This window comes from Notothenia rossii (genome assembly GCF_949606895.1).
Source record: "Notothenia rossii genome assembly, chromosome: 2".
Classification (NCBI taxonomy): Eukaryota; Metazoa; Chordata; class Actinopteri; order Perciformes; family Nototheniidae; genus Notothenia; species Notothenia rossii.
Window position 1 is genome coordinate 65837626 of NC_136904.1, and position 23101 is coordinate 65860726.

The 23101-nt window shown below is 40.5% G+C and overlaps 3 protein-coding genes across 9 annotated transcripts; all 3 read left to right on the forward strand.

Moving 5' to 3' along the window:
• The first annotated feature begins 389 nt into the window (after positions 1-389).
• LOC307029831 (zinc finger BED domain-containing protein 4-like) lies at positions 390-2956 on the forward strand. The gene is made up of 5 exons (XM_079665918.1): positions 390-595; positions 904-1030; positions 1240-1376; positions 1460-2525; positions 2623-2956. Exons 1-5 carry the CDS (start codon positions 491-493, stop codon positions 2946-2948), a joined length of 1761 nt encoding a protein of 586 aa, XP_079522044.1. The 5' UTR covers positions 390-490; the 3' UTR covers positions 2949-2956.
• A 4456-nt stretch (positions 2957-7412) lies between these two features.
• On the forward strand, positions 7413-11921 carry LOC307028962 (uncharacterized protein). The gene is made up of 8 exons (XM_079664378.1): positions 7413-7931; positions 9105-9179; positions 9707-10150; positions 10481-10607; positions 10867-10947; positions 11178-11383; positions 11576-11743; positions 11834-11921. The coding sequence occupies exons 3-6, from the start codon at positions 10049-10051 to the stop codon at positions 11381-11383; spliced, it is 516 nt and encodes a 171-aa protein (XP_079520504.1). The 5' UTR covers positions 7413-7931; positions 9105-9179; positions 9707-10048; the 3' UTR covers positions 11576-11743; positions 11834-11921.
• Positions 11922-13083: 1162 nt separating this feature from the next.
• LOC307028527 (uncharacterized protein) lies at positions 13084-18400 on the forward strand. Of its 7 annotated transcripts, XM_079663623.1 has the most exons (8): positions 13084-13242; positions 13614-13731; positions 13808-13917; positions 14011-14128; positions 14462-14578; positions 14696-14887; positions 15133-15285; positions 18272-18389. In XM_079663623.1, exons 1-8 carry the CDS (start codon positions 13237-13239, stop codon positions 18274-18276), a joined length of 819 nt encoding a protein of 272 aa, XP_079519749.1. In that variant the 5' UTR covers positions 13084-13236; the 3' UTR covers positions 18277-18389. The 7 variants fall into 7 exon arrangements, with proteins under 7 accessions (XP_079519749.1, XP_079519746.1, XP_079519752.1 ...); XM_079663620.1 differs by lacking the exon at positions 18272-18389 and having other exon boundaries at positions 15133-15970; XM_079663626.1 differs by lacking the exon at positions 15133-15285 and having other exon boundaries at positions 13085-13242; positions 18272-18400.
• Positions 18401-23101: the final 4701 nt, after the last annotated feature.

Sequence of the window (23101 nt, forward strand, 5' to 3'; positions counted from 1 at the left end):
GCCGGTACGCCGACAGGAGACAAGGTGCTGGAGTCGGCCGGTAAGCCAGTCCTGGAGCCGAAACTGGAGTCGGGACCATGGCTACTGGGGCTGGTACTGAAGCCGGGACCATGGCTACTGGGGCTGGTACTGAAGCCGGAACCATGGCTGCTGGGGCCGGAACCAGGGCCGGAACCCTGGCTGCTGGGACCTGTTCTGGAGCAAACACTCGGTGAGAAGCAGGGGCTGACGCCAGACGGACCACACCGATGCGTGTGGTATCAAAAAGGGAATTGGGAGACCTGGGTCTATCAGGATCGGGAAAACAAACCATGAGGTAGTGATGGGACGAGCAACACTGGTGCGTCAGCACTTAGCCGAGAGCCCAAGAGTGAAACCCCGTATTGGTGCGTGTATTGCTTTAAGAACTAATCACGTGACCGATACAGGAAGTGTATCGGTTGAATTTGTTGCGCCAAAGTGTGTTTATAAGGTATCAAACTGCATCAACATGTCGTGGGTTTGTTGGATGGAGTTTTGCTGTTGCGTTATAATGGATCGTTCAAGGAAGTTTTCCCCAGTGTGGAATAATTTTGATCTTCTGACGCTAAACAAGGTAAATCTTTTTCTCCTTTGAGCACTGTTTACTGTTAGTTTTTCCATTATATACCATATGTTTTTTGGGTGGCGCATTGCATTCACTTTGTCGTCACAACGTCACCTGTGATACATATGATAGTCAGTGAAATAGCCTTACAGTTGCTTTATTCATATTATCTTGTTATTACGAGATCCTGATAGATACCCTATGTCATTGTCATTTTTCTTTGACAAGTGAATGCAGTGCGCCACCTTAGTTTTTACTCTGTTCTGGTAAGTGGTTTGAATAGTTTTCTGATAAATTAAATGTTTATGTCATTGTAGGTGAAGTGTCGGCTCTGTTCTACGGAGCTATCTTACATCAATAAGAGCACTTCATCAATGCTGAGGCATTATAGAGCTCGGCATGGTGGCGATGAAGAATCAGCAGATACCCGTGAGAATACCCCAGGTATGTTGACATGTTCTCCTTATTCACTTTACAGCCCTGGTGGTCTAGTGGGTAAGATTCAGAGCTCACTCCCCAGTGACCTCGGTTCAATTCCCGATCAGGGAAGTTTTCCTCTATTGCATTTCTCTGCTAGATTAACATTGTTTGTAAAAAAAAAAAATACAGACCTTAAATAAGCTTTTAACGAAATATTTCCTTTTGGCTTGCAGTTCCTAAGCAAGCAGTGGATGAGGCAGTGGTCAACATGATCATCAAAGACTGTCAGCCACTCAGCTTGGTTGAAAATGAGGGATTCAGGGAGCTCTTGAAGCTCATCATACTCTTGTATGTTCTACCAAGCAGGAAGGTATGTTTAAGAAAGGTTATTATTATGTTTTTGTACTATATAACTATATTTTGGTATAAGAATATTTGTATGGTTATTTTCAGACCATCAAGGATTTGGTGAGCCAGAGGTATGAGAAGGAAAAGGAGAAAACAAAAAAGGACCTCCAGAGCGCCGTTGCTGTTAGTTTAACAGCTGATATGTGGACATCCATGAATATGGAGGCATATCTAGCGGTTACTTGCCACTATGTGGACAAAGAAAGCCATGAACTCCATACGTCAGTCTTGGGAGTGCAGCATTTTCCTGAAAAACACACTGCTGAAAACATGGCCACAGTTAAAAAGAGCCTCATGGAGGAGTGGGGCATAGCTGCAAAGGTCAGGTGTCTTGTCACTGATGCAGCAGCAAACATGATTTCATGGGCTCGGATGCTGCAAATACGCCATACCATTTGTATAGCCCATACCATGAATTTAATGGTGAGGAAATCATGTGATCAGGTCGAAACACTTACAGAAATACGCAACAAAACACGACAAATAGTGACGTACTTTCGATCGAGCACTACTGCCAAAGAGAAGCTCACTCAAATACAGCAGCAGCTGGGAACACCGGTCCATAAATTAATCAATGAGGTGCCAACAAGATGGAACAGCACCTACCACATGTTTGAAAGAATGGCTGAGCAGAAGGAGGCAGTCTGGGTGTCACTGGCCTCATTAAAAAGGGACATCACTCCACTGACTACGGAAGACTGTGAAACCATTGAAGAGATGCTCAGGGTGCTTGCTCCTTTTGACCAAGCAACAACTGAACTGTCTGAGGAAAAAAGAGTCTCTGGGTCAAAGGTTATTCCCATGCTGAAAATGGTCCACGTTGAGCTTCACCGTCAAGCGTCAACGGTGAGAAAAACAGCTGCTAAACAGCTTGCAGAAAATCTGAGAAAGCGGCTAACAGAATGCATCTCTAGCATGGAATCACTCAGTGTGATGACACTGGCAACACTTTTGGATCCTAGGTTCAAAACAATTGGATTCGTCAGCTCACTGAAGGCAACTGAAGCTGTCAAAAGACTGAAGTTGGAGTGTGCTGACCAAATGAGGAGCCAAGAGCCTGACCCAGCAGAAGAAGGGCCTAGCTCTTCACATGGATCAGAACCCAGTTCAGGTATGAAAACACATTTCTTTCTGTTTATTTGTATATTTCTGTGGCACTTTGTCATGTGATAATATACTTGTGATTATTATTATTATATTTTTTTTAGGGCACAATCTCTGGGAAACATTTGACATGGAGGTTGAGGAGAACAAGAGGATCTCTAATGCCACAGCTGATTCGATACTAGAAGTCCAACGCTACCTGGCAGAAAGCAACTTACCCAGAAAACAAGACCCATTGCAATATTGGAAGAGCAACAAAAGAGCGTATCCACACCTTCATGAACTTGCACTGAAATGTCTCTGCTCACCATGTTCATCTGTGCCGTGTGAGAGAGTATTTTCTAAGGCGGGGGAACTGGTATCAAAGAGGAGAAATCGCCTTGGAGCAAAGACACTACAAAAGCTGTTGCTCCTCAATAAAAATGCATAAACAAATCACTTCTTTTCTCAAGTATTTTATTTCATATGATTGAACAGTTAAGTTAACAAAATTGTGTACATAAGTCACAAATTGTAACTCTGAATTGTAACTCAAATTTGCTAAATTTTACATACCAACTCAGTTTAGCATTTACATAAACAAGGAATTTCTTTACCTGCAATGATTTTCTAACAACTGCAGGGGGCACTATTGGGTGACCGGCGCAGTATCAATACAGTGCCGACACAGTTTGTATAGTGTGTCAATACACTCCTTGAGGTATCATTATCCCATCACTACCATGAGGTAATCCCAAAGCCAGGCAGGTAAGAATTTAACCAAATCTTGATCCTCCATCGTAATCTTGCATGCATCTGCCAGAGCAGCCTCTCACTGCTGAACCCTGACCGCTTCCTTAACTATTAACAAAGACTGAACAGAACACTCACCGCAGACCAAGTCATAACACAAGACGAACCGACAGAGACAGACAGAAAAAACCGAACTTAAATACACACAAGACTAATCATACAAACAAGACACAGGTGAGGAGGGAGGAGAAAACACAGGGACACCAGGTGAACACAATCGGGTAAATTAGACACACCAGGGAAACTAACGGAAGGGAACCACAGACAGATCTAAACAAGACAAAACACAACGCAGACAGAAAACCAAAGACAGATCTAGACAAGACACAATGCAGACAGAAAACCAAAGACAGATCTAGACAAGACAAAACACAACACAGACAGATCGGGACACCGGGCTTCTTTTTTTCTCACATAACTGTGTCTCAGGGCTTCTTAACATTTAACAACCTATTAACGTGAAGAAACGCAGCTAACTGACGATACGAACCATTTTTACAAAAAGCAAAACACAAGTCTCAACTCAATTAAAGCAAGATCACCCACAAACCTGAGCCGAGGAATCAATTTGTAACTCAGCCCAGGTTTCAAATGGGCAGCGATGGATTCTGCAGTGTCAGTGTGTGAGGAGTCGTTACTCACAACATCTGAGGGAAGTGACAGCGGATGTAATGAGATTTTCAAAACCCCGTCTCTCATACACATCAGCACTGCTAAATAGCATGAAGGGATCCAGGGATTATGTTTATAAATGTTCTTCGCATGGCAGCCCGAGGAAAATGGATACTAATAATAGGGCTTGTTATGTCTCCTAGCTTCATTTATGATTGCGTCATTAACATAACTGTGCTAACAGATTAAATAGAAATATTTATACAGACGGTGCTGTTATGCGTAATGGCTAAAGGAAGCTTGAGTGAACATATTTCTGTGCTCTGAAAGTCTGCTGGATGTTAGCATTGTGGAAAGGTCATTGCTAGACCTCGTATGGGATTAACCTTTACCAGAGAGGGTTTCAATACTTTGCTATGATTTGTCTTTTAAAATTGAACTTGGATTCCTTTTTAAAAATAAGGAGAAATTATCTAGCTTTAATTAGGGATTAATCATCAACGTTTTTATTTATTACTATACCGTATAATTCAAAATCATGCTGTACTGTATAGCAGTGACCTACATTTTTTAAATAATAATTTCACCTAATATTCTTTCACACACATAGACATTAAGGAGCAATGTATTTGAACAAAATAAATCTAGTCGTGTTGTTGCAACCAATTGCTTGCCCCTCCCTTCCAATAGTGTAAAGAACTACGATGGCCTTCAGGTTGGGTTACATTCAAAGCAGAGAAAAAACAGAAAATACCCCAAAACTCACCGCTGCCGTCAGGCTAGAAGAGCTGTTGGCTCACAGACAAAGATTCAGTAAGCAGTTACCTTAAATTCAGGCACAGAGTCAAGGGTCCAATTCCCGGGGAGTGCAACATTTGTGTTGCTTTCTCCGGCAGGCTTCTTTCTATTTAGAAAGAGACATACAGTACTTTTTCCATCCTGGCTGGCCTACCAGCAAGTGCCATCCGACCTCTGCAGCTAATCCAGAATGCAGCAGCTCGACTGGTTCTCAACCTCCCCGAGTTCTCCCACACTTGCTTGCCTGCTCCCTGAACTGGTTACCAGTCGCTGCCCAAATCCGCTTTAAGATACTGGCCCAGACCCACGCGCAGTGAAGGGAATCTTTCCACATCCAGGCCAAACCATACAGCCCTGCACTTTGCTCTGCATCTGCCAATATGCTCACTACTTACTACAATGGTTTGGGTTATTTGAAGCAAATATATCTGCATTTTTCTTTTTGTTCTGAATGTTTTATTTGCATGGGTTATTCCACATATTGTAGGTGGCACTTTATAGCCTCAGCTGAACGAAATGTGACGTAATGCTTTGAAAAAGGCCGGCTCGGTTCTTCACATTGAGTCTTTTAAGATGGAAATGAAGTGCAAATTATGAGTTGCTTCAAAGAATCGAAGAAAACATTTTGCTTCTACAACCCACAGTTTCTTAGCTTTGGTGAATTCCAACTAACCTAACGTTGGACATAAACAGTGCACTGCAAAATCATACTGAATAAACCCAATGTGAACCAAAATTCCTCATCAAAAACAATAGTTATTTTGGACATTGTTCTATACAAACAGAACAAACAAATAACCTCAGCCACAGGAAATTACAGGTTCTCTAGAGTCTAGAGGGCTCTTGGATGCTCTAGTGCCAGTTTAAGATAATAAGTTAAGTAGAAATAGCAGTCATCCCGGGGTGAATTCACAGAGTAATTTTCTGATTCGATCCAACACATTGTGAGCTCAAACTTTGTTCCCATTTGTCCTTGAGCCGATCACAGATTCCATAATGTGAAGTGACCGGAAAAACTTTAACGCAGCAGAAATCTATTTATCTCCCTGAATCTCTCATCTGACACCTGAGCCTGCTGTTTAATGTCTTCCTCAGTGTTAGGGGACAGAGCGGGAGACAAACACAGCAGTACAGATACAAACACAGATGCAACAGTGACAGAGATAGCATCTGCCAAAATGATTCGCAGCGCTCCTACTATCTGTTGAGTCTGAAAACAACGTGGAGGTGAGACTTTTTTTGTGAAACACATGTTAAAGTCAATATGCACATACTTTAAAGATGTTGTTTTATTCTCTAGCTTTACAAACATGTATTATGAAAATATATTTCTGAATCAAATAGATGGTAAAGCACATGTTTACCTACCGTGCACTGAGAAAAAAAGTTTCTGTTTATATTTAACATAAAAGTGAAACTACAAAGAAATCCGCCCGCTGTTAATTAGAAAAACAAGATCGTATTAACAAGGGAAATTATTATCCGGGGAAATGAAACAGGCTTGCTGATTAAGTCCCTAAATGCCAAACTCTGAAACTACTTCTCACTCTGAAAATTAACTTTAGAATGGGGGGTTTGATCCAGCACCAAACCTGAGGTCAACAGTTCTGAAATGCTGGAAACATATCAAAATCAGGTAGGGAGTTCTTTATGACATTTAAATGTCACAGTGTGAGAGAAAACGATGGAAAACAACTTGTACAAGAACTTAAGGCTGAAAAAGACCATCCATAGCAATCGACAGAGACAAATGGAAACATTTATTTTATCAAAAGAAAAGATTAAAAGGGTTAACAGTTCAGAAAACTATATTTTTGTATATATATGTGTACTTTTCTTTGTCTTTTCATTGTAATTGGATGCTGTGTCTTTTATAAGAGGTACAACTTGACCATATGTGACCTGCTCCATCGAAATCAGTCGCATTGACCCGAAGACACATTTTGAGCTGTATACACTGTTGGAAAGAGGAGATTCCTGGCTTTCTAATGATATCAGGATTGTTTTTTTACTCCAAATATTAAGCAAAATACGTCACATTATATAATGACTGTCACCGAGTCATCACTTTGAGAGAAAGGCCAACCCAGTCTCACAAAAAAACATGTAATAACTACGTTGGTCCACAACGTAGGACGTAGTATTTCTACAAAAATGACTCTGAAATTGTAGGATCCTTACGTTTTTTCACCATTCATTCCAATGGCTGGCACGTGTTCTTCAAATTTCTCCCTGCAGAAAAAAAAACATGGCCGAACTTCGTTCGAAAATTCATATTTTGAAGGATTATTGATTCGAAAATAATATGATACAGTACTATTACGTCTGGGTGTCTTTGTTTCATTAAAGCTTGGCTCTGTGTGTGTGTGGAATGAGCCATTGTGTGTGTGTGTGTGCACGAGCGAGAGAGAGAGAGAGCGCACCAGTACCGGAGATCGTTGTTGTTAGCTTCTGGTGCTAGCGAGCTACGTTAACGGATATAAGGAGTTTTTTCAACAGCAAAGTGGAGGAGAGTCCTCTCCTGAGAGACTCAGGCCCATTCCCAAACCGCCCCCTACACCCTACCCCTACACCCTACCCTTCCATTTGCACGTTCACGCGGAGGGTCCGCCATATTGAGGGCTGTTCCAAAGCAACGAGTGTGGAGCGGTGTGGAGTGGGAGTGAGCTATCAAGCCCTCAAACAGCGAGTCTGCAGCGGTGCTGACTTGAGACCGGCCTCTGCCTAACCGGAGTCACGCTGTGTGTGTCCGTCAGGAAACAAGCTGTTAACAAGTAGTTCCAGCAAAAATCCACTGATAAATTGCAATGTTAACAACCTCATGATAACCTCATATGTTTTTAACTTAGGATCATACCTGTGTTTAGTCTAGAAAAAGGTAAATGTGTGCATTTTATTATAAAGTTTTGTATATTTACAGACCGTTGCAAAAACTAAGAAGCTTATAAACATCAGGTTTAAAACTAAAAGAGCTTTGAAACACAATGAAAGATGTTTGGAGTTTTATTTGAGTTATTAATTTAAACTTTTTGTCCAATAGATGCTGATTTGAAACCGTTGTTACATACAGTTACGGCATTTCCTGTTTCTGCCGGAGAGAGGGGAGGCCGTCCCAAAGCTTGCTGCTGTATTTACTCCCTCCATCTGACAGGAGGGAGCCTCGTTGAGCTGCGAGTGTGGCTACAGACGGAGTTCACTCCGTCACGGAGAGGTACGGTCCAACCCAGTCTCACGGCATTTCGTGTTCACCAACACGATTTTTAATCTATTGATTCGTGTTCACCAACACGATTTTCCCCTTTTTTTCGTGTTGCACAGCACGATTTTAAAAGCAATGTATTTCTATTGGTAGTCTTTCCCCTTTTTTTTCGTGTTGCACAGCACGAAAAAAAAGCAATGTATTTCTGTTGGTAGTCTCACGGCATTACGTGTTATAGGAAGACTGGAAGCTGTGTGGTTCATAAAAACATGTTCTTACTCAATATCAAGCCACGATTATTGCTTTTATTTAAAATCGTATCATTTCGGACTTTTGTTGCTGTCTGTGAGGAAAATAAATGGGGCTAATTTTTCCTTCTAATTTGTTATTCTTTTCAAAATAACACACTGCTATTTAGTCAACAATAACACACAATTATCCTTGTTTTTATTTATTTGTTTGATTCTATAATCTCGGGCTTTTTTGCCGTCCTTCAGGAACTGAATTTCAAAATAAAAATAACCGGAAACAGACGTAGGCCTATAAGGGACATTTCGAGCATCATCGAGTTTAGGATGGCCGAAGACACTACATAATCCCCAGCTATCGTTTAGGACTACAGTCCCCGTGATTAAACTTCAAGTCGGGATTGGATGTTGGAGTGGCAGTGCGCCGAGGTTACGGAATCGAAACTGGATCGAACGCCGCCCCCCCCCCCAACAATTAGAAGTTGCCAGTATTAAACACCAATTATTAACCAATTAAAATGAACCGGTTAAACATCTCCCTGACACAGTTTAAATGCATTTCAAGTGGAAGAATTGTTTGTGTCTCCTCTTCGTGTCTCGGGAAGCTGGAAGCTGTATTATTTTCAAAAAATAAAAATAAAAAAATATTTTTTTTAACCGTACTTTACACAACATTGAGTCAAACTTATCCTTGTTTTAATCCTTGTTTTATTTATGTTAAATTGTTGTTGTCGGTTAATTTTCCATTTTATTTATTTTGGTTTAAGATATCATTATTTTTTATTTATTATTATCATGTTAGATGTTTAAACTTTTCTGCATTTTATAAGGCAATATATACTTTTTTGTTTTTGTCCGTAGGCTACTTAGGTTATTAAAGAGTTATCGTGTCAAAATATAGGAAATATATTAATATTTTATTGTATAATCGGTACAGGAAATTACATCATTCAGAGCACCACCTATTGGCCAAAGACGCTGCCACCGGCATTGCGATCCATCCTCTGACAAAGTAAGTTGGGTCACTAAAGTCTGATACATGTTTTGCTTAGATTTAATAATTGGGGCTTTTTTTGAAGCCTTTTCTCGCATGGTTCATCATACATACTGAACTGTTCTAAGTCTGAGAAATGCTTTCGCCATAATCAGCAAAGCAACATTAATGTGAAATTATTCTTGCGGGCGGCTAGCTAGCTAGCTTACGTTCAACATAAACTAGGTTAGCTACATTTATATCAGCTCATAAGTGGTGTGTGAAAAATATTTGTCTTAATTACGGCTACATACGTTGGTGTTAAAGTGTGAGTTATACGTTATCTTAATCGTTTTTTTTTTTACACATGACAGTACTAACGCTGGCCGACATTTTAATATATGTTTGGGGGGAGGGGCATAGTCCACTTCCATGTGCTTGTTACGTGTATGAAACAGGAAACACGTAAATGAACTCAGTCTGTCTAAAGTAGTTAAACCATCACAATGTGCATTTAAAAAAGCTAGTTTCAATACATAATTCACTTTTTCTGTTCTCTCCTGCAGCTCCCGTACCCACACCACAAACCCATACACTGATCTACACCATCATAAAACCAACGGCACTTTTAAGAGCCAAACTCAACCTATCTCTCTGTCTATCTACCTACCTTTCTTATAGTTATTGTCTCTATCTTTTTCTTTCATTCATTATCTATTTCTTCATCTATCCATCTCAATCTTACAATCTGTCTCTCGATCTCTGTTTGTCTCATACAGCAGCTGTTGCATATCTGTTGTGTCTGTCTGTCTGGCTGGCTGGCTGTCTGTCTGGCTGGCTGGCTGTCTGTCTGGCTGGCTGGCTGGCTGGCTGGCTGGCTGGCTGGCTGGCTGGCTGGCTGTGTTGCAATGGCAACAAAACACAACCCAGACCCCAATAATCCTACATCCAAAGAAGGGAAACGCATGGCTCTTGAGCTGAAGCATGAACACATGCTAGCTGAAGCTAAGGTTGGTGTTTTAACCCATATGACCTCATTCATTTCCCACTTGAATTTGGCACTATCTGTTATCCAAAAAATGCTGAACAGGCCAAGAGTAACTGGATTTTGGATCAATGCATAGGGCCTTTGCAAAACGGTTCATCATTACAACATGGGGGGCAGAGGCTTACTAAATAAAGCTTGTTCAACTTGTTTTACTTCATTAGTTGTATATGGTAGGAAAAACTTGAAGCAAAAATGTTCTTCAAGTGAATGAATTTACTTTTATTTGTCCACTGTCATATAGTATCAGTTTATCAGCAACATCAACCTTACATGAGTTGTTACTTGGTCATAGAAAGCAGCTGAGGAGAGGAAACGGGCACGCTCTGTAGGAGACACTTTACAGTCCCCTAAAAGGGGCTGTGTCGGACGTGGCAAGCCGAGAGGGAGGCGTGGAGGGCGACGCCAAGGCTCAGCTACAGGTTGAAATCCCAATTATTTTACATTTTTATGAATTTACTAAGTAAATGGTTTGAAAATCGAATTAAAACACAGTAATTGCTTGTTGAGGGTCTACAATAATTCCAATATATAAACGCATAGTGACACTACAGTCGGAGAGATTCCCACTGTGGTGTCATAAGAACTATGCTTTATTTAATTTCACAAGCTTTTAAACAATAGGTAGATAATACAAATCATCAGTTATCTGTTGTTAACCCTCTGTGTGATGTTTTACAGTCACATCCCCCCCGACTGAGGGCTTCCAGTCTTCCAGTGTGGAGGTTCTGCTTACTGAACCTTCAGCACAACACAAATTTGGTAAATCACAAAAATGGCTTTAAGTTTAAAACTAAAATCAATTTTTAAATAAATTGTGTTAGTGAGAGAAAATAACTTTATACACAACTGACAGTTCAGGACTCGAACGAGGAATTTAATTCAGTAAAGATATTGGCCAGTTCCATACTGAGCAAAGAAATGATCCTTGATTTTTAGTGTTCATCTTAAATATAGTCATTTACAGTTAAAGTTTCCCATTCTGTTCACAGAAAAGAATATGGAGAGACTCTCTGACATTCTTTCCTCATGTCCTCCTCCTGAGCCTCAAAAAAGCTCTGCCATCCTGGTTTTTTCGGCAGCAGAAAGCCTCAGAGCGCTGGAAAGAAGCGAGACCACACCAGCTACAATGCCTTCTAGAAAAAGAGGCTGTTGGTCATCCCCTGTGTGGCCTCTGCCACGAGCCGGCTGTTATTAGGTGAGATAACATTTACCTTTATTTAAATTACTTTACCAAATTGTAATTTTTCAGTATTAATGCTCAGTGCCCTGCTATTTCAGCTAACATGCATGACTTTTGGGATGTTAGAAAACTGGATACCTAGAGAAAACCCACATGAAAATGAAAGTAATTCTAGGATATTAGAATCATTTTGTATTTCCTCCCAAGGTGTAGAGTGTCTCCCCGAGGAGTGGTTCTGTGGAGACTGTGATGTACTTCATCACAAGAACCAGCCACTCCACAACAGGGACAGTTTAATGAATGTTTTTTTTAAACCAATTAGTCCAACAACGTGTGTTGTTAGAGTGGAAGGTGGATATGACACCCATGACCAAGGTATGCTCTCTCAAACTTGCATTTTGATGTTCACATGTCTCTTCGGCCAGCATATAATGGTAATTAGTGCTTTTCTTTTTTTTTTGACAGCTTGCATATTGCCAACTGTGAAGGCATCCAACTGCTCCTGTAAAGGCACAAACTTCACTGTGGTACCAGGCAAACCAGTGATTTTAATTACCATCAATGGTAAACAAATATATATATATTTATAAAACGGACAAGTCAAATCAAGCAATCTGATTGGTTCTTAGCCGTGATATACTGAGCGTATACCACGGGTAGAATTGTAAATTACTTTTCACAACAAGTCAGTATCCCTCCGCGTCTGAGAAAAACAGTATACCGTTGGGCTGATCATACTGGAACAAGAAAGCAGCGGAGAAGTAACGGGGCAGAAGCCCTCCTTTTTGACGCAGCGGTCCAGACATAGACATCAAACGGCAAAACATATTCAGTGTGCAGTTCCTTTGGCATTAGGGCAGGGATATCTAGATACTTTTGAAGGTTTAACATAATGAATTGTGCTACTTTTAAAGCAAGCAACGATGTTTTCAAATCTGTAATCAAAGAGGTCCGCAAAAACGCTATCGAGCAATCAGATTGCTTGATTTGACTTGTCAGTTTTATAAATATATTTAAATGTCTTCCGTTACGAAACAAACTTACAAAGCATAAAATGGAAACATTTAAGATTAACTTCGACGTCCGGGGGGGTCTTACTATAGTATTGAGGAGTGGATTGAGCAGTGATATCTCCAGAAAAAAAAAGCACCTAAACTACGACATGCAGAGCTACGTGAAGAGCAGGTAGAACAACTGGAAAAGTACCACCATTCAAAAGCTTTCTGATGCGGGTCTTGAAACAAAGCAGATAAATTATGACCGTTAGTGGCCACAGGTGCAAAAGCTCTCTCCAGAGCTACTGGAAACCCAATCTCGGGGACCGGAGAAAGTGGAGCAATATTCTCGCCACGCCAAGCAACAGCCTCGAACAACCTCAACCTATACAAATGAACACGTAAGCCATGCTACTGATGCTGGACAGTTTTTCAGTGGATGCACAATAAACAGCAACATACACATTAATGTAAATAAACAGCCAAATAATGGATCAATGCTCTCTGTCTAATATGTTCGCTTGCTGTTAGTGTTGTTGCATAGCAACCACCTTGCACTATGTTTTGTGCAGAAGGCAACGGAGGGACTATTGTTAGAAATTAAAATCAATGTTTTAATGGGGAAATGTAGTTTAAACATGCCGTCAGTTTTCATGCTCTTTTATACTGAAAAACCAGAAATTCTTGTGCACAAGCAGTTAAGCTTTTATTCTGAAAATCCTTCATCTACGGTTAGCATTTAGCATGTGGCTAATATACAATTTCCTGAAGAGGTGAATTTAGTAGCGAAATGATATAGAGTGGTGCAAACCGAAGCCTACTGACTTAACACTACAACTATAGATGTCGAGATACTACCATGCTGAATATTAAATGAAGGTACAGTTTATTTAAATACATTATTGTTTACAGACGAGAGTAGCATGTGACAACATCCGGAATGACCGGAAACCACGAGCCGAGAAGTATTGTTTAGAGTATTGATTATAGCGTTTAGAATGTGTTAAATGAAAAGTGATGAAAGAGAATATGAGGAGAAACGGCGTGTTAAGCATATATTGAATGTGAAAAGAACCTATCCTCTGTTTAAATGCAATAACGGACATTGGAGACGAGGTGAGCGTCGGGCCGAACCACGCCCCTTAGCTGTGATATAATGAGCATATACCACGGCCTGTCGTGAGCTATTGCTTAAGTATAGTAGTATGTAGCCTCTTTGCACAACAATTCCAGCAACCTTTTACCATCAGATTATATGGAGTGGGAAGAACCAGGAGGGAGCAGGGATGACCGCTGGGGAAGAGGTGGAGCAGGTCAACAGCTACCTGTCCCGTTGTGCCCTGACAACAAAATACATGTCCAAAGCAGGTGAGTGGAAGGTTTTGCCCTATTATTGCATACTTTTTTAGATGACACATCATAACCTCATTATTGCTTTCAAAAGCACGACTGGACATGCTCACAGTGCATGCAATGGGATGGAACAGGAAAAAAGGTGACTTCCTTCACCAGGCACTTTCCACAAGATATGTGAAGGTGAGCCTCCTATTAAAGGTGTGGTTGTGTCCTTTGTCATTTGCACATGGCTTGTTGTTAATCATAGCAAGTTTTAATCTTGATAAATGTCCATTGTCTACTGTTTATCAGACTAGTAAGAGGCTCCTGGAAGAGACTGCAAGTCTTGAGGAACTCAAGACGGAGCTACATTGTGTCTCAGATGACATGGTGTCGACGTGGATTTCCGACGTGAAGGAATGGGCATCTGGTAAGCACGACGAGATAACACCAGCTACATATCATTGTCCATGACTGTTTGAATTTACAGATTTGATCCAAAAGAGCAGCCAATTTTAAGGCAATAAGGCTGATTTGTTATGCCACGTAATGGGACCCTCACTGGATTTCAGTAGACAGGGACATAATCTTCAAGCAATAGCAAGCCAACTATGTGTCCATGTTTATTTCTGATATGTTCCAGTTTCCATAGTTGTACCATCAATTTGTGTTAAAAGGTGTTAAATATGTTGCACAACTTTGTTTCTCAAAACCGTTACGTGTTGTGTAACAGTACATTTTACTGCCAATATTATTTCTACAGGAACATCCGAAACATCGGGTACTTCTGAAGACATCCTTCAAACAGCACTGCAGCAAAGCATTGAGGGGCTTTACCTAAGTGTGAGGCAGCGGAAGAAATCCCTTTACCGACAGAATGGTATAACAATATAATGTTTTAGGTTGCAGATTCAACCGACTGAATTATATATATTTTTTGCACTTGCAAATATAGTTTGTCACATATCCCTATCCCACTACTTCATGTCTTTTTCAGACAGCAGCAAGCTCCGCCATCGACTTCGAAGGAAGCTTGCAGACGACAAAAAGCGCCTTAATCAGGAGGTACTGAAGTACAACCAGCTGGTACACGACTCTGCCAGAGGCATAGATGTTGCTGCGGTGGAGCATTCCCTCTCTGAAGGGAGCATCATGTCCGCGCTGTGGCCGTGGGAAGTTCATGGCATGGGTCAGTTTTCAGATATTTCATAATAATTCATTTGAAGTTCTGTTATATGAAGGTATACCTTGCTGAGTTATGCACATATCATGTAGAGTGTTAGAACGTTCATTTAGTTTAAGGGTATATCTTAAGTTTTCTTATTGTGTATACATTTGATTATTTTGAAAGTACATGTTTGGAGTTTTAAACATATTGTTATGCTATAATGAAAATGTGATTCATGTATATACATAACTGTGATTGGATTTTAGCTAACTTTACAGCCAAGAAAAAGATACTTGATCAAGTCATGCTTACACGGAGACTGCAAGAGGAGAAAGGCATCCTATTGTGGGAGATGTCGCAGCATTGCACATGGTTGCAGAACATGGCAGTTGCTCTAAAAAATAAGGTGGCTGAGGAAGGTAAGTTGAAAGCAAAACATAACCTACCTTGTAAAGCAGGCCTATTCAACTGGCGGCCCGTGGGCCAGATGCGGCCCAGAACCAACTCCCGAGTGGCCCAGCCTCCCGTAGCCAAATTCTTACACTAGTACAGACCATGAACGCAACACTCCGCGTTGCATAGAAACCACCAAACCACAACGCAGCACGTTTTTTGAAAGTGCATCTAGTGGTGCTAGTAACGGTGGTCCTATGATAGCAACTCTAAAACATGTCTCTCTCAACTCTGAAGCATAAACAGAGACAAAAAGGTAATTGATCTTGTGGAGCAGATCCAAGTCAAGCTGGACCTTTTCGCGACCGACTTGAGCACGGGTCGGATGCTGCATTTTCCGACGCTCCCCAAACACATCACATCTCCGGCACAAATCACGGATGTGATTACAGATTTCATTGCGAGGTTGAAAGAGAACTTTGCCGGTCGATTGGATGGACTTGCTCTGCCCACAGAGGTGATGGGCTTTGCCAGAGACCCCTTCACTGTTGCAATAGAGGGGGACGTATGAACCAGAGCAAAGGAAGTGGTTCCCTGCATCGACAAGGGGAAATATACACTGGAACTTATTGACATGCAGCGCACTAACGGGCCAGCAAAGTTTTGGAGTGATGTCAAAAAACGGCAGTTCCCTAACGTTCAGAAAGTAGCGATCTGTGTGCTCAGTATGTTTGGATCAACATGATACACATGTGAATCAAGCTTTTCACACATGAACTCAATCAAAAGTAGCACTCGCTGCTCCCTGACTGACAGCACTTTTCACCAATGTTTTAGGATTGCATTGATATCCTATGAGCCAAAAATCACTGCTCTTGTTCAAAACAAAAAATGTCCCTTCTCCCATTGAGAAAGTCAGCTATGACAAATCACAAATGAGGTGATAGTAAGCAACTAGTTTACTATAGTAGACGTGTAGTGTAGTATTCATTCATATAGTTACCCGTATCCCTTGTTATGGGTTTGTGCACTGAAGGGTTTGACAGTTCTTTCTGTATTAATTTAAATGCACTTTGTAACGTGTCTGGGTCAAATGTGACCAAAACTTATGATTTTTTTGTTATTACTTGAAAAGTGAAAAAATAGTATTGCTACAGTACTACCTCTTTGTGTTGCATTGGAGCTCTTTAGCTGTTTTTTTTGGATGTCAGGAAATGTATTAAGACTGCTATTATTGTATTCAGTAAATGCACTTTGTGATGTGCCTGGTTAAAAAAAAATAACCTGAATATTTGACTTCTAAAGCAAACAAATGTAATGCTACAACTGTGCACTTTTTTTTCAGATTCTGTTAAATTAATGCTAATTTGTTGTGTTTTTATGCACTGTTTGACCTACCTTTGTTAGATAAACAATGAATAAAAATTGCATGTTTTTCATCGCAGTAATATGTGTTTGTTTAAAATGTGTCACTACCCGCTTTTTACAGGCCGCTGAATGTCTGGCCCAGCTGAATTTTGTAGTTATAATATCTGGCCCAACTGAATGTGTAGTTGAATAGCCCTGTTGTAAAGTATGAGTTTTAAAGGAAAAAAAGTCAGCCCAAATCATTCTTGGTCACAGAAATTGGATGGAGTATAATGGCCTTTGCCCATTCGACCCGGCCATTTTACATAATGAAGTCCCTTGACAGTGACAATCATCTTTATATGTACATGGGAGATAATATACTCCATTGAAGTGCTCTTGCCTCGTGAAGCAATCTTACTTTATAGTATGTCCAAATAACAATATTTTGTGTATTTTCAGATGTAGACAAGGGGAATGGAGGACTTGGGTGCACCCTAACGGCCCGTCTACACTACAGGCATGAAAAAATCTTGAAGCTGGGCGTGTCTGAAGCTTGGCGATTTTTTGTGAGCAACCAATCACACGAATCTCCCGCCCCCGACATACAAAGCAATAGCAATGTTAAAACGAAGTAAACTGGATATAAACTCTCCAAACAGGCGAAAAAACTATCAGTTTCACCCACTGTCTCTGCCACCTCCCTCCATGCCTGGTTCCTCCGGTTTGTATCCCCGTAAATAGTTCCGGTCGTAAAGAACCGGGTGATTTACTACCGTAATATCTCGTTTGGAATATGAGGAAATGAACTGCGGTCTGGCTCTCCCAGCTTGCACGCGGTTTGATTGGCTGAGCTTGCACTGGCGGGATTTGCATAAACGGAATTTGATTGGCTGATGCCAAGCATCAAGCCTCAAAAGTTGAACATCGTTCAACTTTTGATGCCGATAGATGCTCGTGACGGTACGTCTACACTACAGGCATCAAAAAATGTTTTCAACGCTTCGCCCATTCACTTGAATGGGGTGACGTAGAAGATTTTTAATCTTCGCCGAACTGCATTGTGGGGAGCATGGCATGGCTTTGCAAGCATCACGAGCATCTATCGGCATCAAAAGTTGAACAATGTTCAACTTTTGAGGCTCGATGCTTGGCATCAGCCAATCAAATTCCGTTTATGCAAATCCCGCCAGTGCAAGCTCAGCCAATCAAACCGCGTGCAAGCTGGGAGAGCCAGACCGCAGTTCATTTCCTCATATTCCAAACGAGATATTACGGTAGCAAATCACCCGGTTCTTTACGACCGGAACTATATACAAACCGGAGGAACCAGGCATGGAGGGAGGTGGCAGAGACAGTGGGTGAAACTGATAGTTTTTTCGCCTGTTTGGAGAGTTTATATCCAGTTTACTTCATTTTAACATTGCTATTGCTTTGTATGTCGGGGGCGGGAGATTCATGTGATTGGTTGCTCGCAAAAAATCGCCAAGCTTCAGACACGCCCAGCTTCAAGATTTTTTCATGCCTGTAGTGTAGACGGGCCGTGATGCTTGCAAAGCCATGCCATGCTCCCCACAATGCAGTTCGGCGAAGATTACAAATCTTCTACGTCACCCCATTCAAGTGAATGGGCGAAGCGTTGACATTTTTGTTTGATGCCTGTAGTGTAGACGTACCGTAAGAAGGAAGCATGCTGAGGCGTTGGAGAGGTTGCAGGTGGTACTGCAGCAGTACAAGACTGCTTTAGGTCCTGATGCTTGTTTCCTTCAACATGAAGAGGAAAGTAAAAGTGGCCTAAGCAGTCCAGACACCAGTGAAGATGAAGAAGGAAACATAATTTAGGTAATTTACTTAAGAATGAATGTACAGTATCTTTGTTGATTTAGCCTCAACCTAGACATGTTGCTGTTACTTTTGTATTCATTAATGCTAAACACACATTGTGTATTCAAAAACCTCAAATTTGGTTTCTGATCTGCCCCTCTTTTTTGTTTCTCTGTATTTCCCCAGATTGCTGCTGCTCTCAAGCACGAATATCCGCCAAGACTTGATGTGCTATCAGAAATGTAAATACTTTACTGACTTTATATTTAGAGATTGTATTCATACTCCTCAATGGAAGATCACCCTTGAATATGTTGACCATATGACTTTTCCCTATGCTGCAGCATCAGGTCAAACATTTCACTTGTACACAACTGAAATTGTATTGAAGAAAATGCTCAGCGTCCCTGGAATGCATCCTGATCAATGAACCATTCACTTTTGATCCTTTTTGAAACACTAGACTGTAAATTCCTAAATCTCCAAGTATATCTTGCTGGTTACCATACAACTTGGTGAGCACATCATTGTCCAAGAGTAGGAGGTCTTTCCCTTTTTTCCCAGAACGGGATGCCTATGCCTTATTATTTTCGATCTCTTATAGGATTTACCTGTCATTAACTTTATATGACTGCACCTGTTACACCGCAGGCCAATAACAGCTTTCCTCTAATTGTTCATTTTTGTTTCTTTTGCGTTACTTGCTTTAATTGCTTTGTCAGTTATATTTCCTTTTTGGTCTCCAGCTATTAACCTGATTGATTGAAGTACTTCAATCAACATGTACAATGCACAGTCTTTTAGGATGTATAATTAGGGACATTGAGATAAACAACAAATAGTTTATTTGGTGAATCACCTCATTGTTGTTCTCAAAACCAAATAATACATTGTTATACATTGTTATATTTGATTTACACATAGAATGTACATGTTTAATATACATAGTTAAATCATAAAAAAATGGTTGTGTTGTATGATTTCTTAATACTGTATGTTATAACCGTTTGCATAACTTGATTTTATGTTCTGTTGTCCATGCTTTTCATGTTAGACTAACCCCGACGCTCTAGAGTCAAGACATACACCCTTATGGTGGCCTTTTACTTGTATTGTGGTGAAACACATAAGTAAACCATTGTCAGAGAGGACCATTTTATTGTTTTAAAAACAATGTTATAGATGTGGTTGGTTGATGAATAAATATAAATTAAGCATACGTCTGTGGTACTTTTTGTTGTTTACATCACACTGCATTATAATGCGTTTGGAAATAAATTCATTTAGAAGTAACAATATGGGTTAGCACTTGAATATTTTTGTAAAGAGATGATCCTCATCCGGAACACTGGTTGATGGTTTAAGATAAGATAGAACTTTATTGATCCCAATTTGGGAAATATTTGCGTTGCAGCAGCATTAAAACACATGGCATTATACAATACAAATAAAAAGACAAGAAATAAAGAAGAAAATATATATGTTGAATTTACAAATGAGCAATAACAAGATATGCAAGGTATTATATTTACATAACTATGTGACAGATGGAATATTAAATATTACACTGAATATGTCAAATGTACAGTGAAGAGAGAAACTATGGAGCAGAGAGTTCTCTTCCAGCCAGAGGTGATTTGTTGTACAGCAACACGTTTTCACCATAGACTGGTTCTCACTCCCAACCCGTCATGTTGACGGACGGTCAGGGCCCCTCCCCGTCACCGACTTGCATAGAGCTCCCTGAACGTTGGTAATAGACACGTTGGGATCGCGGCGAAATGCTCTCCGCAGATCCATTCTCACAGCGTTTATCAACCTTTTTCTTACTCAATATCAAGCCACACTTATTGTTTTTACTTCTTTATTTTATTTGAATAATGTAGGACTTTTGTTGCTGTCAGTTATGGGGAGAGTAGGGGCTCAGAATAGTGAAATATGTATTGTTTCATCGTTTTTTCCTTCTAATTTTGTATTCTTTTCTAAACCACACACTGTTATTTACTCAACAACACATAAGTAGCCTTGTGTGTATTTATTTGTTTGATTAATAAACACAAGTTGGAGTCCGTCAGGACCGAGGGTCGGAGCAGCTAATTTGCTTTAGAGAATTGTACACCCGGAAGTAAGTATTCTCTCCGGTTCGCTGGACAAACCCAGCGCCATATAGATAGAAGAGTTACGACAACGGAAGTCCAAAAACGGTTATCGTCACGTGGTTCATGCAGACGAGGATCGTTCCCCGGAAGTTCATGGCGGGCAATGTGAATGCATTGATAACAGGAGATAGAACTACGATTTTTGGTAATTATTAGTTAATAAAGGTTTTGATTTGCAATATTTATACAACAAATCGATATGTGTATGTATTTACATCAATATGTTTTAAAAAATAAAATAGAATTTGCTAATATTAAGTGATAATATTAGGATTAGTGTGAACAACTAGTTTATCTGTTAGGCCAACAGTGCCTTGGTTAAAGAGCCTGTTGCTGTTTATAGCTTTGAATTCTTTAAAACCAATATTATCTTCTTGAACTTGTATGGTAGTCAGGAGCATCACTTTCTAATGTTTATTGATATATTTAGAGGGAGGGGATCTAAAGGAATGATTCAAAATTCAGATTAGATTAATTTCTACCATTTTCTTAAATTCATGGTAGTTTCGGTAATCCCATGGTAATTGAGGACACAAGTTATCTAAATGACTAATGTCATCTCTATGGCTTTCAGAAAGGACAGGAGACCGACAGGTGACTATCAAAGGACTAGCAGCAGCAGCAGCAGCAGCAGCATGATGATGATGATGATGTTAAATGTGTTGTTTTAGGAACATCCATTGCAAATACATGGAATTCAATAAACATTGAATAGCATATCATGCAGTTTGTCTGTGCCTTTTCCTCCTTGTTGTCCTGGTTTGCTGTGCTGCCTCCTAGTCGCCACCATGGTTTGCTGTGCTGCCTGGGGATGCTCAAATCGCTCTGAGAAAGGAGTACGAATGTACGGCTTCCCCACTGACACAGAGCGGAGGAAAAAATGGCTGGCTCAAGTCAGCAGGAGCAATTTCACGACCAACAGCAAAAAAATATGTGAGGTAATTATACAGGATTGTCTCAGAAAATTAGAATATTGTGATAAAGTTCTTTATTTTCTGTAATGCAATTAAAAAAGCAAAAATGTCATACATTCTGGATTCATTACAAATCAACTGAAATATTGCAAGCCTTTTATTATTTTAATATTGCTGATTATGGCATACAGCTTAAGAAAACTCAAATATCCTATCTCTAAATATTAGAATATCATGAAAAAGTATACTAGTAGGGTGTTCAACGAATCACTTGAATCGTCTAATTAACTCGAAACACCTGCAAGGGTTTCCTGAGCCTTGAAAAACACTCAGCTTGGTTCAGTAAACTAAATCACAAGTATGGGGAAGACTGCTGATCTGACTGCTGTCCAGAGGACCGTCATTGACACCCTCCATCAGGAGGGTAAGACACAAAAAGAAATTTCTCAAAGAGCAAGCTGTTCACAGAGTGCAGTTTCAAAGCACATCCACAAAAAGTCTGTTGGAAGGGGGAAATGTGGCAGGAAACGCTGCACAACCAAGAGAGATGACCGCAGCCTTAACAGCATTGTGAAGAAGAGTCGCTTCCAGAATTTGGGGGAGCTTCAAAGACAGTGGACTGAAGCTGGAGTCCAGGTATCAAAAGTCACTGTTCACAGACGTGTCCGGGAAATGGGCTACAATAGCCGTATTCCCATGGTCAAGCCACTTCTGAACTCAAGACAACGGAAGAGGCGTCTGACTTGGGCTAAGGAAAAGAAGCACTGGACAGTTGCACAGTGGTCCAAAGTCCTCTTTTCAGACGAAAGCAAGTTTTGTATTTCATTTGGAAGTCAAGGCGCCAGAGTCTGGAGAAAGGCTGGAGAGGAGCAAAATCCAAGTTGCTTGAAATCCAGTGTGAAGTTCCCACAGTCAGCGATGGTTTGGGGAGCCATGTCAGCTGCTGGTGTTGGTCCACTGTGTTTCATCAAGCCCAGAGTAAATGCAGCTGTGTACCAAGAGATTTTAGAGCACTACATGCTTCCGTCTGCTGAAAAGCTCTATGGAGATGAGGAATTCATTTTCCAGCATGATCTGGCACCTGCCCACAGTGCCAAAACCACCAGTAACTGGTGTACTGACCATGGCATTACTGTCCTCGATTGGCCTGCAAATTCCCCTGACCTGAACCCCATAGAGAATATGTGGGGTATTGTGAAGAAGAAGCTGAAAGACACCAGACCCAACAATGCTAATGAGCTAAAGGCCGCTATTGAAGCATCCTGGGCATCCATAACACCTCAGCAATGCCACAGGCTGATTGCCTCCATGCCACGCCGCATTGATGCAGTAATCCGTGCAAAAGGATTCCCAACCAAGTACTGAGTGCATTAATGGACATTTTCAAATGTTTGATTGTGTTTTGCTGTTATAAATCTTTTTTTTTTACTTGGTCTGAGGAACTATTCTAATTTTTTGAGATAGGATTTTTGAGTTTTCTTAAGCTGTATGCCATAATCAGCAATATTAAAATAATAAAAGGCTTGCAATATTTCAGTTGATTTGTAATGAATCCAGAATGTATGACATTTTTGTTTTTTTAATTGCATTACAGAAAA